The sequence below is a fragment of the Nicotiana tabacum genome, chromosome 8 (genome assembly GCF_000715075.1).
Source record: "Nicotiana tabacum cultivar K326 chromosome 8, ASM71507v2, whole genome shotgun sequence".
Classification (NCBI taxonomy): domain Eukaryota; kingdom Viridiplantae; phylum Streptophyta; class Magnoliopsida; order Solanales; family Solanaceae; genus Nicotiana; species Nicotiana tabacum.
In genome coordinates, this window is record NC_134087.1 from 122,497,604 (window position 1) to 122,511,977 (window position 14,374).

Genomic DNA, 14,374 nt, shown 5'->3' on the forward strand with positions numbered 1-14,374 from the left:
TGTTTCCAAATTTTGAAAAGGATCATTCGTTTTGGAACGGACCAAAAAGGAAATAAATTCATATAAACTAAAACACAGAGTATTAAAATAATAGTTGAAAAAAGAGTAAAATTGTATAATAAATTTAAATTCTTAAAAGTATTAAACGTGGTATAAATATAATTATGAAGTCAAATTGACAAAATTTATGTGTGAATTCAAATAGAGATTCTTTATGTTTTTTAAAATAAAATTTACATACTTCACAAAAAGTATTATAAGTCATAATAGCGAACAATTCAAAATATTTAAAAACTATTAATCAACTGCAAAGTTGTCTCTGTATGACATATAGGTCACGGGTTCGAGCCGCTGAATCAGCCACTAATGTTTGCATTAAATAGGTTGTCTACATCACACCTTTCGGTGCGACCTTTCCTCGATCGCTACATGAATACAGAATGCCTTGGCATTGGACTGCTCTTTTTTTCAAAAACAATATGGTCAAAGAGTAAAAGGTTCTTTCTTTTTGAAGCGGAAGGAGTATGTTACTTTACTTTGTGCGGATGGTTTTTGTGGTTCCTTAGGACAATCTTGACCTCTTGGCTAATCGGTCCTCAGTTTTGACAACCCTCCTAATCAAGAACCATCTGAGTATGATAAATAACACTGTCCAGCGCTTCTTGCCTTTGCAACTACCGTTGTGGTTGCTGGCTGAGACAATGAAGTTTGGAATGCAAGATATTGCAGACCCTTCATGTAGTACTAGTAATTCATTAATATACTCGGAAACCTCATTTTCTTCTAAACAGGTCTGCAGCAGGTTATCTTGTTGATATTCATATTGAACTTGCTCAGATTCCTCCCAGATAATAACACTAGAAAGACTTTCCTTCAATTTTTGCAAGAAACCCTCTGGATCACAAACCAAAGACGTGTTGGAAGATCGAAAAGGTAAGTGACATATTTAGGAAAATCGAATAATAAGAATCAATATACTCATACTGTCTGCATATATATAGGAGAGAAATTCTACCTGACTCGTGCTGGTTGCTAGTCATGTCAGGAGAAGAGCCCCCACATCTAACCATGGAAACTCTTTGACATGTCTCGACAGGAGAGTGCACGAGTTGTCTTGTATCATGTCTGCATCTCTGTGCATGCGTTATAGTAGCATTCCACATATGATTAGACATTGTTGGGCCAAGAATCTGCAGTCATACAAAGACACTCTTTAGTAACAGCATGAAGCACAAGTGGAAAGGGCAAATGTGTACTCAAAATTGTTTAGATGCTATGCTAAAATAGGAAACCAAAATACAATTGAAAGATTTAGTGGGCGTTTAGACATAAGAACTGTAAAATTCCAAAAAAAGTGAAAAAAAAATTCAGTTGAAAATGGTATTTGAACATTAGAGTTGTGTTTGGACATGAATATAATTTTGGGTTGTTTTTGAAGTTTTATGAGTGATCTGAGTGAAAATTTTGAAAAATAGTTTTTTGGAGTTTTTCAAATTTTAGAAAAATCCCAAAATTCATCTAAGTGAAAATTAAAAATTTTATGGTCAAACACTGATTTCGAAAAAAAAATGAAAATTTTTCAAAAAAAAAAATGTGAAAAAAATTCTTATGTCCAAATTTACTAATCAGAAATCAACTTTCTTTCGTTTGCTCGGGATGCAAAAATTATAAAACATGAACAGAGAGCAGTGACCGTTAAGTTAGTGAGTTTTAAATCAGTAATCACGTGCTCTAGCTCCGCCGCTGACATAGAGTAAAGACACATCAATGTGTTTGCAACGAAGACGTTTGGAAATTTGAATTTGATGGGAAAAAAATCTACAGCAGGTTCACCACAAAGCAAATGAAGCATTTATTATTGATACAAGGAAAGAAATAACTATCACAAGTTCCAGGTGTTGTGAAAGTAAATTTCTAAGGAAGAATTGAGTTCTTACGCCCCGTAACCTTGCAGCATTTTTGGAGAATTCAGTTAGAAAATCCCCCATTGTTCTGATATCCATTGCAGGCAACTTCTTATGAAACTGACCATTTCTGTAAATCTTTTCGAGTCGCCATACCTCATCAGTTGGTGATGGCGGATCACGCTTCGGGCTTTCTGTGGACACTCAAATGCATCAACTAATCTTTTCTTTTCAGAAATATGTTAATCAAGCAAGTACATAGGGGAAAAAATGCTCTTTCTTAGCAGTTTCAAAGTCTTGGCAAAACTACACAAGCCAAACCTAAAAAGTTAAATTACTAAAATAACCTTTTAATAATATATATTTATATTAGACAATAATAAATAAATAAATACCAAAATGAAACTGATTTATATTGTGTCTTTTCTAAATAGTTGTGTTTATTCATTAATAATTATTTGTCCAAGAGGAAACAACTACTTATAAAATAAAAAAAATTAATCGATGCCTTGATTCGAAGGGGTGTCTTCCTTCAGATAAATAAAATAGAGTTTTCTAATGTGTTCCTTCACATTTGTTCAACCACACGTCATGGTAACAATCTAAAATGAAAACGAATAGTTGAATCAATTATGAGGTAGATTTCCTTATACGTATCCTCTTTCTTTCATTTGCGGATAGGTACTATTATTAAACTTTATGCAACTTACAACTCTCTTCTATAATTGATAATATCATGCGGACATTAATATGTAAATTGAAGGGTACTACTGGTTTTTAGCATCCAGAACTAGCAATCATCACTTTGATATTATAATTGTATTTACTTTAAGAATTTAATTTATATTTGTTTAACCATGCTATATGATTAATTTCTAAAGGCTTTCATTTGAAGTGAATAAAAGATACGAGAAAAATACTTCTTCTTAAAACACATTATGTGATTCTTCATTAACGTTGAAGAATATATTTATTCTTCGTTCTTAAATCTTATATTTCAATTCTAATTTTTTTTCTTGAGTTCTTATGTTAGAAGAAACTACTAAGGAATACAAATTTAGTTTCTTTAATAGGCATTATATTCTGAGTATCAAATTTCCGTAACACTATTTCCAAAGTCTAGAGAAATTACTATCATTGGCAAAAGTGCTGCTACATTATTCCTTCACATTCTAATTAAAATTCTTTGCACAATTTTACTTTTAGATATTTTTTAATATTTTTACAATATGCAAGTGGTGATGGAAACGTGGATGTTGTTTAACAATAGCATGTTGGTAATGTTATCCACTAATCACTACTATTCAAATTCGGAAGAGGCATTGCAGCTTCGGGAAGAAATATTTGATCTATATTTATTTTCTGAAGTAAGATACTTCTATTGCCTTAATAAATAACTTTAAAGGTTTCTTGAAGAGTCATAAAATTATTTACTCCACTTTGAAGGGAGAGTACGAACAATTTTGATTTTGAATTGATATATTTAAGTCTTTCAAAAAAAAAGTCTTTTTTTGGTAAATAAATTTTGAAAAATTAATTTATTAACAATTTATGCATAATTTTATGGGTTCTATTTTTTTTAGATAATATTTGGTTTAAGTTTAAAAAATCAATATTTGAAGTTAAAGTTGAAGTTGGAAAGAAGTTTGAAATTTTGTTTGACATAAATTGCACTTCAATAAGAAGTTAAACTTTTGTGAGTGAAACTTACTTCATAGGAGATAATCAAACAAAACTTTTAATTTGCTTCAAAATTTTCTATTTAAAAGTAAAGTTGAAATAATAGATAAAATTATAAAATAAACATTAATTTGCAATTAATGTATGTTCAAATACCTTTATAAATCAAACAAAAATTCTTAAACTTGCATTTGATAAAAATTCAGTATTTTGCAGTACAAAACATATAATAATGATATGATACTAACGTGCAGCAGAGAGACTAGTAACCTAAAAAGATAGAGTAACTATGGCAATCAATGTGTTTGAAACAAGTGCTATGATCACATATTATGTGGAGATTTAAGAAGCCTAATAACAGGCAAAACTTTAAGGTGGAAAGAACAGAAATACAACTAGAAGAATGTTGTTATGAGGATTTGAAATGTAAAATCTTGGCAAAGAAGATACAAGAAATTAAATAGTACGTACTCAATCGCGTGTCCTTGACAACGAACAATCCTGTCACTGCTTCTTTAATTGGATGTGGTAGATCTACCACTCTTGCTCCTAGCCTCACCCTACTTATCTTGATCCATTGCGCTCTGTGTTTCAGTTTCACTTCACTCGCACAGCCAATGCCTCCTTGCAAATTTAGATAGAGATATTTCCAAGGCACTGAATTTCGAGCTCTTCCTCCAGCAATTTGAATATTGGATTCATGAACAGCTGTCCAACTCTCTTGATTAGGATCAAAGTCCTCGTTGAGAACAACAATTTCAACTTTTGCATAGGCTTCGGCTCCATATTTAATACGATTTCCTGTAACAGCGTCAGCTATTTCTATTTCTAAATTGGCAACTATATTTCCCCGGTATATACCTCTGGAGGAATATCCTGTAAGAATCGCAACCGAGAACATGAAATCTGTATTCACAGGGGAAGAAGCAGGAGATCATTAACAATCTTTTCATCTAAATAACAGTTAGAAATTGAACATTTGTCGGACAGGTAAAAATCCTTCACCTTTTAAAACACTAGTTAAGCATGGCTTCAATGGTGATTAAATCAAACCAACAACTACTCCTATCAATTTATATCATTTTGCTAATCCAGAATTTGAATGATATGTATGAGCATTTCCGTTCCAATAAAATATCAAGTTGAAAAAGAAAAGGACAGCTTGGTTTGAGGGGGAATAGGGGCGTTGCCGCCGTCATAGTTACGAGTTCGGCAGGACGAGGTATTTGAGTTAAAATTTTCATTTAGTATATATGGATAATCTATCTCCGCCTTGAAGCGGCACTAAAATTTCTGATATTAATGAGATGAAAACATAACAAAAGTTCCCCACTCACAGAATCACATACCCAAGAGATGACCCGAAAAATATAAGTTGACAATCTGAACAAGCAAATTATATACGAATTCACAGAAAGACGATAAAAGCGAGAATTATATAGCTAAAGTGCAACAACTAAAAAAAGCATGATGTCAAAAATACTTACACAATCAGATCACAACAAACAACTAACAACTGAGGTTAAAATCTATGATACAGAGGAAATGTTAATTTGGTTTAGTAAATAGTAGTAACTAACCTATCATCACATGTTAAACCATAATGATTGCATAAAATTTTACAATGTGTGTATATAACTGAAATAAGAATTCCTCTGCTAGCTGATTAATTACAAGCAATCATTCTCACCGTAGAAGGATTTGAAACCGGTAAAGAAGCGACGCGCCGGCGCCGGAGCTTACCAAGAACCACCAAAATCCTTATCGCCCTGAACAAGAAATTAAAGACAAGAAAAGAAGACCAAAAAATTCAAAGTCAACGTACTTCTAGCGTCAGTATCAAAAAGGACTGCCATCACGTGCACCCAATGATTTTGTTTTTCTATATTTAAAAAAAAAAAAAAAAAAAGGACCCACGAACTAATAATTGACAATATATTACTCTTAAGATTCGAACATAACGCATATTCGTCTCAACCCATTGATTTAAACTAAAAGCACTAAAAGAAACAATAGATATTTAAGTACTTGAGAAGGCAACAACTGATCAAATTGGCGAATTAAGTAAAACCCACTATTTCTTTCGATATTCAATATGGTTTCAATATACATATGCATCGTGCAAGTTGCATGTATTTTTAAAAGAAGATTTGCCTTATATATATTGAAAGAATATGAAGCTTTAATTACCTTCTAAAAATAGGAGATTTAACGTTGTTTCCTTGATATCATGTATCTGTAAGCATAAACTTTAATTCATACCAGGATCTTGAACATGATAATCTTCCATGTAATTGCCATAGAAAACATACCTGAAGCGGAATCCATTATCTTGAAGCGGGAGCGTTAATTCAAAAACTGGTTTCTCGCCCCTTGCCCTAACTTATGATACCGCCGCCTTTAATGATGGAAGAAAGAAAGTAAAATTCGGTAACCCTAATGGGTGGGGAGAGGACCAATTTATAGAGGTTCTCACTTAATCCGGTACGTCCACCAAATAACCGATCGGACGGATGAGATTTACTCATTAATTAAATATTAATTATGGGCCTAATCTTATTGGGCCACATACACGTAAGAAAATAGTTTACATTCTCCCACTTGGCCCAATAATCACATAATATTAATATTTAATATAGTAACATTAGTTGCGCATAAACAAATCTCTTCTATAATGTCCATCATAAATACCATAATACGATAAACTACTAAATGTGAGTTATGGAGGTTATATATAATTTGTCTACATACTCCCTTCCATATACAACAACATTAACAACTCATTGTATCAGGTCCATAAGCTATAAAATATTATGGTCCACAATAATATCTCATTGAGACTTATCCTGTAATATCTAAAAACAATAATGTGTACACCATTATGAGAAACAGGAAATCACTAATGTATATCAGAAACATATAAATGAGCTCAGAGTGTCAACATATCATAAATACATCAGTCATAAATACAGCCAAGACCCATTCTATGTACGTGTTCTTTAAATATCTTTGGTTGTAAACCTTTCGCCAATCACTACAAAAAAACTGGATTTAGCTACGAACGTCGTCGCTAATCTGTCGCTAAAATGCTCGTTGCTAGAAGAATCTTTTGATAATCCGTCGCTAATCCGTCGCTAAATGAGATTAGCGACGGATTTTTCTGTTTAGCTACAGATTTTGTCTGTCGCTAAACCCTGGTTTTTTTAGTAGTGTTAATGGATCTGCAATCATGAGATCAGTTCTAATATACTCAAGTGACACTCTTTGTTTTTGAACTTCCTCCTTGACGGTAAAGTACTTTAATTTCATATGTTTGGCACCTTTGGAGTATGTATCGTTCTTGGAGAAGAATACTGCTGCAGAATTATCACAGTAAATTTTCAGTGGCTTGGTAATGGTGTCGACAACCCCAAGTCCTGAAATAAAGTTTCGCAGCCATAATGCATGAATTGTGGCTTCAAAACATGCCACAAATTCTGCTTCCATCGTGGATGTAGCAATAACAGACTGTTTGGCACTCTTCCACGATATTGCTCCTTCAGCTAATTGGAACAAATAACCAAACGTGGATTTTCTAGTGTCAATACATCCAGTGAAATCTGAATCTGAGTATCCAACAACTTCCAAATGGTTGGATCTCCTATATATGAGCATGTAATCCTTCGTTCCTTTCGGGTACCTCAAAACTTTCTTTGCAGCTTTCCAATGATCAATTCCTGGGTTACTCTGATATCTTCCTAGCATTCCGACCGCAAAACTAATATCCGGTCTTATGCAAGTCTGAGCATACATCAGACTACCAACAATTGAAGAGTAAGGAATTGATTCCATTTCCGTTCATTCTACATCATTCTTAGGGCATTGCATGAGACTAAATTTGTCCCCTTTTTGAATTGGAACAATTCCTGCTGAACAATTATTCATGTTAAATCTCTCTAGAACTCTTTCGATATAGCCTTTCTAAGACAATCCCAATAATCCTTGTGATCTATCACGGAATATTTCTAATCCTATCACATAGGATGTCTCACCCATATCTTTCATTTCAAAATTCTTAGAGAGAAAATCTTTAGTCTCACGCAATATGCCTAAATCATTAGCAGCAAGTAGAATATCATCAACATATAAGACTAAAAATATAAACTTGCTCCCACTGATCTTTTGGTATATACACCGATCAACGGTATTTTCCACAAATCCAAAAGATGTTATGGTATCATTAAACTTTATATACCATTGTCGTGAGGCTTGTTTAAGTCCATATATTGACTTCTTCAGTTTACACACCATTTGACCTTTTCCTTTAGTTTCGAAACCCTCTGGTTGGTCCATATAAACTTCTTCCTCGAGGTCTCCATTAAGAAAGGCAGTTTTCACATCCATTTGGTGTAACTCTAAATCATAATGAGCCACCAAAGCCATAATAATTCTTAACGAGTCTTTCTTTGAGACCGGCAAAAAGGTCTCTTTATAATCAATGCCTCCTTTCTGAGTATAACCCTTGGCAACAAGTCTGGCTTTGTATCTCTCAATATTGTCATTTGAATCGCGTTTGGTCTTAAAGACCCATCTACACCCGATTCTCTTAGATTTTTCTGGCAATTCAACAAGATCCCAGACTTTATTGTATTCCATGGATTTTAACTCTTCCTTCATGGCATCAATCCATTTTTCAGACTCATTACTTTCTATGGCTTGTGAAAATGAAACTGGATCCTTATTAAGACCAATGTCAAAATCTGACTCTTGCAAATAAACCACGTAATCATCCGAAATAGCCGATTTTCTAACTCTTTGAGATTTTCTTAATGGCATTTCTTGTGGTTCATTTGTGTCAGATATTTGTGAGTTAGTTTCTTCATGAAGTGTTTCATCCAAATGTTTCTCGGTATTGTCAAAGTGTTCTTCAACAATTGGAACAATATTTGGTATTTGTGTGGAAGTAGGCACATTTTTGGGTAATAGAATATTGACCCTCACCTCTTTAATTTCCACACTTTGCTTTTCAACACTCCCACTAACTTCACCATTCTCAATAAATCTTGCATTACCAGTTTCAACAATTCTCGAACTATGGTTTGGACAGTAAAACACATACCCTTTAGATTTCTCTGGGTAACCAATAAAGTAACCACTTACTGTTCGAGAATCTAATTTCTTTTCTTGTGAATTATAAACTCTAGCTTCCGCTGGGCAACCCCAAACATGCAGGTGCCTTAAACTAGGTTTCCTTCCTGTCCACAGTTCAAAAGGAGTCTTTGGAACTGCCTTACTAGGAACCTTGTTTAATAAATATACAGCGGTTTTAAGAGCATACATCCACAATGATTTGGGTAATGAGGAATTACTTATCATGCTCCTAACCATATCCATAAGTGCTCGATTGCGCCTTTCTGCAACACCATTTTGTTGAGGTGTTCCTGGCATAGTATACTGTGCACATATGCCACGTCCCTCGAGGAACTTTGCAAATGGACCTGGACATTGTCCTGATTCATTATGTTTTCCATAATATTCACCACCTCTATCTGACCTAATGATTTTCACCTTTTTATCTAATTGCCTTTCAACCTCATTAACAAACACTTTGAGAGCATCTGCTGCTTGAGATTTTTCTTTCAGCAAATAGATGTATCCATAACGTGAAAAATCATCGATAAAAGTGATAAAATATTTCTCTCCACCAAAAGATGGAACATCAAAAGGTCCACAAATATTGGTGTGTATAATTTCAAGAAGCTGGGTGCTTCTTGTGGCACCTTTCTTACTATGCTTGGTTTGCTTTCCCTTAATGCAATCCAAACATATAGTAAGATAAGTAAAATTTAGATTCGGAAGAATCTCATTTTTTACTAATCTTTCTAACCTTTCTTTGGATATATGACCCAAACGTCTATGCCACAAGTAAGCAGAACTTTTATCTAGTGAACTACGTTTCATTCCAACATTATGTTGAACAGTAAGAAGGGATTCAGAAAAAGCAATATCGAGTTTCAATTTATATAAACCATCACTGAGAAAGCCAGAACCATAAAAAATAGCATTCTTATATAAATTGAAACATCCATTTCCAAACTTTAAATCAAATCCAGAAACATCAAGTCTTGAAACAGAAATCAAATTCCTAGAAACTGAAGGTACATAAAGAGTCTGTAATAGATCAAGGTGACGTCCAGTCTCCGTGATCAAACGATAAGTCCCTATGCCTTCAATTGGAGCCTTCATACGATTTCCCATGAACAAGAAATCCTTATTTGGATTTGTAGTTTGGATCGTAAGGAATCCCTGCAACGTAGTAGATACATGAGCAGTTGCACCAGAATCAAGCCACCAAGTATTATTAGGAACTTCTACTAAATTTGATTCGAAACATACAAAAGCACTAATTGTACCTTTCTTTTCGAACCAAGCTTTACGTTTCAGGAAATCTTTCTGATAGTGTCCTTCTTTGTTATAGAAACGACACGTATCTGCCTTATGTTCCTTGTTAGCATCCTGTTGAGCATTAGCAGGTGCTTTCTTCTTCTTGAACTTGTTGGCCTTCACTTTAAGTCCTTTACCAGCTCCTTGACCCATGAGGTTAATTGAATGATTCCCTTGTTTCTTAAGTCTCGACTCCTCCTGAGTAAGCATACTGGACAATTCACTAACATTCCACTTATCCTTAATAGTGTTATAGTTAATTTGAAAAGGTCCATACTCAGGAGGTAACGAGTTCAGAATAAACTCAACCAAGAAGGAGTCATCCACTTTCATCCCCAAGGTCTGAAGTCTTGCTGCAATGTTAGTCATCTCGATGATATGGTTTTGCATACTACGCGACCCATCAAACTTCATGGTCGTGAGTTCAGCCATTAGTGTACCAGCGAGAGACTTATCTGCAGAACGAAAACGTTCTTTCACAAACGTCAGGTATTCTATGGCACTTTCTGTTTGTGGAATAGTACTCTTAATGTTGTTGGCAATATTCATTCGCATAAACATAAGGCTTAGCCTATTAGAGCGTTCCCATGCTTTATGGAAAGACTTCTCATCCGCACTGCTCGAATCAGTAATGGCAGCGGGCTTATCATTCAGCAGAGCCAAGTCAAGATCCATTACACCTAAGTGGAACTGGACTTGTTCACGCCATTCAGAGAAGTTCAATCCGTTGAACACAGTAACAGACGAAGCAAGCGAATGAAAGGGAATAGCTGCAAAATAGATAATACATGCTCACAAATCAATATGGATTCAACAAAACAATTAAAGCATATCGCAATTCTCCTTTGGGTAGATACTACGACACACTATCATAATTTAAATGTCATTTAGTCTTAATAGGTAATTAAATATTTTTAACCAAATATATATGTCATCTTTGGACAGACAATATATATTTGACTAAGAATATTAATTTACCTCATCATATTCACTATTCATAGAATAATTGTTGCACCATTGGGTAAATCCTTAAGTTCTAGCAATAGTGAAAATTAATTTATCCACTATTTTTAGATTATAGGCATTTCATTAATTTCATGGATAAACTATAATTTTTATGTATGCATATTTCTAAACATACTAGTTTGGTCACTTTGGCGACTAACAAACTATACAAATTTAAGCACATACATTAATTGTTTCACAGTATAAGAACCAAATAACAATCAATACGTGGTGTTTACATACTGTTACTGCAATATATGCAAAATCTGTAAATTAGTGGTCCTACATACTCAAGTAATTAGCCTAATCTTCATATTTGGTATGTTCTGGCTCAAGTAGATGATATAGTTACTTATTTGTTTTAAAAACTAAACCATAAAATTAGTAACCCTAAGAGAGCATCAAATATATATAGCCAAAAATATTAGACAATGGAGGCCGTCGACGTTAACTTTCTAAGAACGCCATCTCTATGGCTTTATCACCAATATCCCTTAATTCCTTAAACGTTACTTTATTTTAACTGCACATGATTCCATTATAAAATTATTTTAGTGTAGATGCTTTAAACACAATAACATAATATTGTCTCTTATTTTGGCAGAATCCAAAACGGCATTTACCAGACAAATCTAAGCCTCCAAAATGTAACATTAGATTACTACTGTAATCATATTCAAATAAAGATGTAATCACGTCGAAGCATAAGTCATCTAGGCATTCATCCGCGAAGATTATCAGTTAAAATTCCAGGCTCATGATATCACGTGTAAGCATAAACTTTAATTCATACCAGGATCTTGAACATGATAATCTTACATGTAATTGCCATAGAAAACATACCTGAAGCGGAATCCATTATTTTGAAGCGGAAGCGTTAATTCAAAAATTGGTTTCTCGCCCCTTGCCCTAACTTTATGTTACCGCCGCCTTTAATGATGGAAGAAAGAAAGTAAAATTCGGTAACCCTAATGGGTGGGGAGAGGACCAATTTATAGAGGTTCTCACTTAATTCGGTACGTCCATCAAGTAACCGATCGGACGGATGAGATTTGCTCATTAATTAAATATTAATTATGGGTCTAATCTTATTGGGTCACATACACGTAAGAAAATAGTTTACGGTATCTCCATATGTGAACTGTCCAATATTCTGCAACATAGTTCTATTTTCAGTTAGTAGTCAAGTAAGAGTTACTGAACAAAGCAACAATTTAAGAAATATTGTGAAGTGGCGCTTTAAAATCTATTTACAGGATTTTATAATGGTACTGTATTATATAAGCGTGAGGAGTGAGGACCCCAACATCCACACAACGCGTCAAGAGAGTTTTTCATTTTTTTTATTTTTTTATTTTGGGTACATCAGGAGTGTTTTATATTATATCAAAAAAGAAATTCTTATAAGGATAGGGTAAAATTTAAAAGAAAAATAAAACAAAAGAGAAAAGAAGAAATCAAGAAAATTAGGAAGACTTCTGAGGGTACATTGACGGCTGCGACTGCACAGATAGCCAATTTTGGGACCCCTATTTAATGCATAGCCATTTTTTTTTTTTTGTAAATTTAGTGATTTTCAAAATCAATTTCAGATATAGGTGACTAAAGCTGCATATTGCTTGTGCAAACTATTGAGATTATTTAATAGTTAACCACATTGTAATAGTTAGTCATATTCTTTGTATAGGCCAGTTTTGTAATTAATTAGGTTGTTATTGTAAGGAGTTAGTTAGGCCATTAGTATACATATAAAAGGGATACTGTACAGATATTTTTCAGTGAGAAAGAAATTCATCTTTCCCCTCCATCCGTTTCTCGAAGATTCTCAGTAAGAATGTCTCCCTTCTTCATCTATGGAAGCTCAATTCGAGCTCATCTCCATTGTTAATCCTTCACAGTTCGTCATGGTATCAGAGCTTAGGCTCCGATTCAGTCTTTAATCATATCATTTCGTCAAGATTTCAATCAGTATTCTCTCATCCCTCGTTTCTTCGAAATTTTCTGTAATTCGCCTTGATTAGGGCAAAATCACATCAATTTTTGTTTGTTGTTCGATAGTGAAACAATTTCTCCGTTTGAATCATGGCAACGGACAAGGAAACCCTAGATTCATCCAGCCCGCTGTACATTCTTGCGTTAGAGAACGCCGGAACGATGTTGGTGCCGGTGACTTTCGACGGCACGGGTTATAGATCCTGGAGAAGAGGAGTATACTTAGGGCATTATCGGTGAAGAATAAGGTCGATTTCATCAATGGAAAGGTCAAGAAGCCAGATCCAACTCACGCTACCTTCGATCAATGGGAATGATGTGACGATATGGTCACCTCCTGAATTCTAAACTCGCTCTCAAAAGATTTAGCTGACAACTTGCAGTATGTTAAGGATGCGAAGGAATTGATGCAGGAGTTAGAAGATAGGTACGACCAGACTAATGGTGCGAAATTGTATAAGCTTCAAAAGGAAATCAGTGATGTAAGCCAAGGAGCTCTCGATATCACTGGGTACTATACAAAAATAAAAAGGCTTTGGGAAGAACTCAACACCTTGAACACACACGCTCAGTGCAATTGCACATACACTTGTGGAGCTAAGGCAAACATGCACAAGGCGGAACAGGATAGGAGATTAATTCAGTTCTTAATGGGATTGAATGAGGTGTATACTGTGGTGAGAGGCAGCATCTTGACGATGAATCCACTTTCTAGCATTGCGCAGTCATTTTCCATAATGATTCAAGAGGAGAAATAGAGGAAGTGAAGCCACACGGTTAATTTGTGATGGAGTCTGTATCCCTTAATGCAAGAACAGGTAATAATAATTTTAGGACCAACTACAATACAAGTGGAAACAATACTGGAAATAGTGGAAATAGGGGAGGATACATTTCAAACAAACCTCGTCAATTGTGTGATTACTGTAAGAATGTAGGACATAGTAGGGACAAATGTTTCAAACTCCATGGGTATCCTCAGAATCCAAGGTATCCCGGGAACAACAATAAAGGGAAAAGAGTTGCATCAAATGTGTTTGGAACACCAAGTGATGGACCTAATACTACAGAAGTCGAGGGAGATCATCATGAAGAAGGAAGAATCATGCATCATCTAACTCAAGAACAATATGGACAACCTCTCAACATCCTGGAAAAGCTCCAAACAGGAAACACTAGGGAGAAGCTAGGAGACATGAAGCTGACTGGAGGAGCTGTGAACTTTGCAGGTATAGTCGCTTGTTCCTCTTCTATTGAGCATGATAATCAATCGAGTGAATGTTTTGATTCAAATGTTGATCAGTGGATCCTTGATTCCGGAGCCACAAACCATATGACCTTTAATAAGAAATCATTATGCAATGTTAGGA

General features: G+C 34.5%; 2 protein-coding genes across 2 annotated transcripts; one reads left to right on the forward strand and one right to left on the reverse strand.

The window, feature by feature from the left end:
- Nucleotides 1-284: 284 nt before the first annotated feature.
- On the reverse strand, nt 285-5,428 carry LOC107783137 (calmodulin-binding protein 60 B-like). Its single transcript, XM_016604112.2, has 5 exons — nt 5,275-5,428; nt 4,056-4,490; nt 1,938-2,098; nt 1,016-1,190; nt 285-894 (listed from the first exon to the last, which is right to left on the reverse strand). Exons 2-5 carry the CDS (start codon nt 4,483-4,485, stop codon nt 563-565), a joined length of 1,098 nt encoding a protein of 365 aa, XP_016459598.1. The 5' UTR covers nt 4,486-4,490; nt 5,275-5,428; the 3' UTR covers nt 285-562.
- Nucleotides 5,429-13,094: 7,666 nt separating this feature from the next.
- Nucleotides 13,095-13,762, forward strand: LOC142163282 (uncharacterized). The gene is made up of 2 exons (XM_075220552.1): nt 13,095-13,220; nt 13,388-13,762. The coding sequence occupies exons 1-2, from the start codon at nt 13,095-13,097 to the stop codon at nt 13,760-13,762; spliced, it is 501 nt and encodes a 166-aa protein (XP_075076653.1).
- The last annotated feature ends 612 nt before the right edge of the window (nt 13,763-14,374 follow it).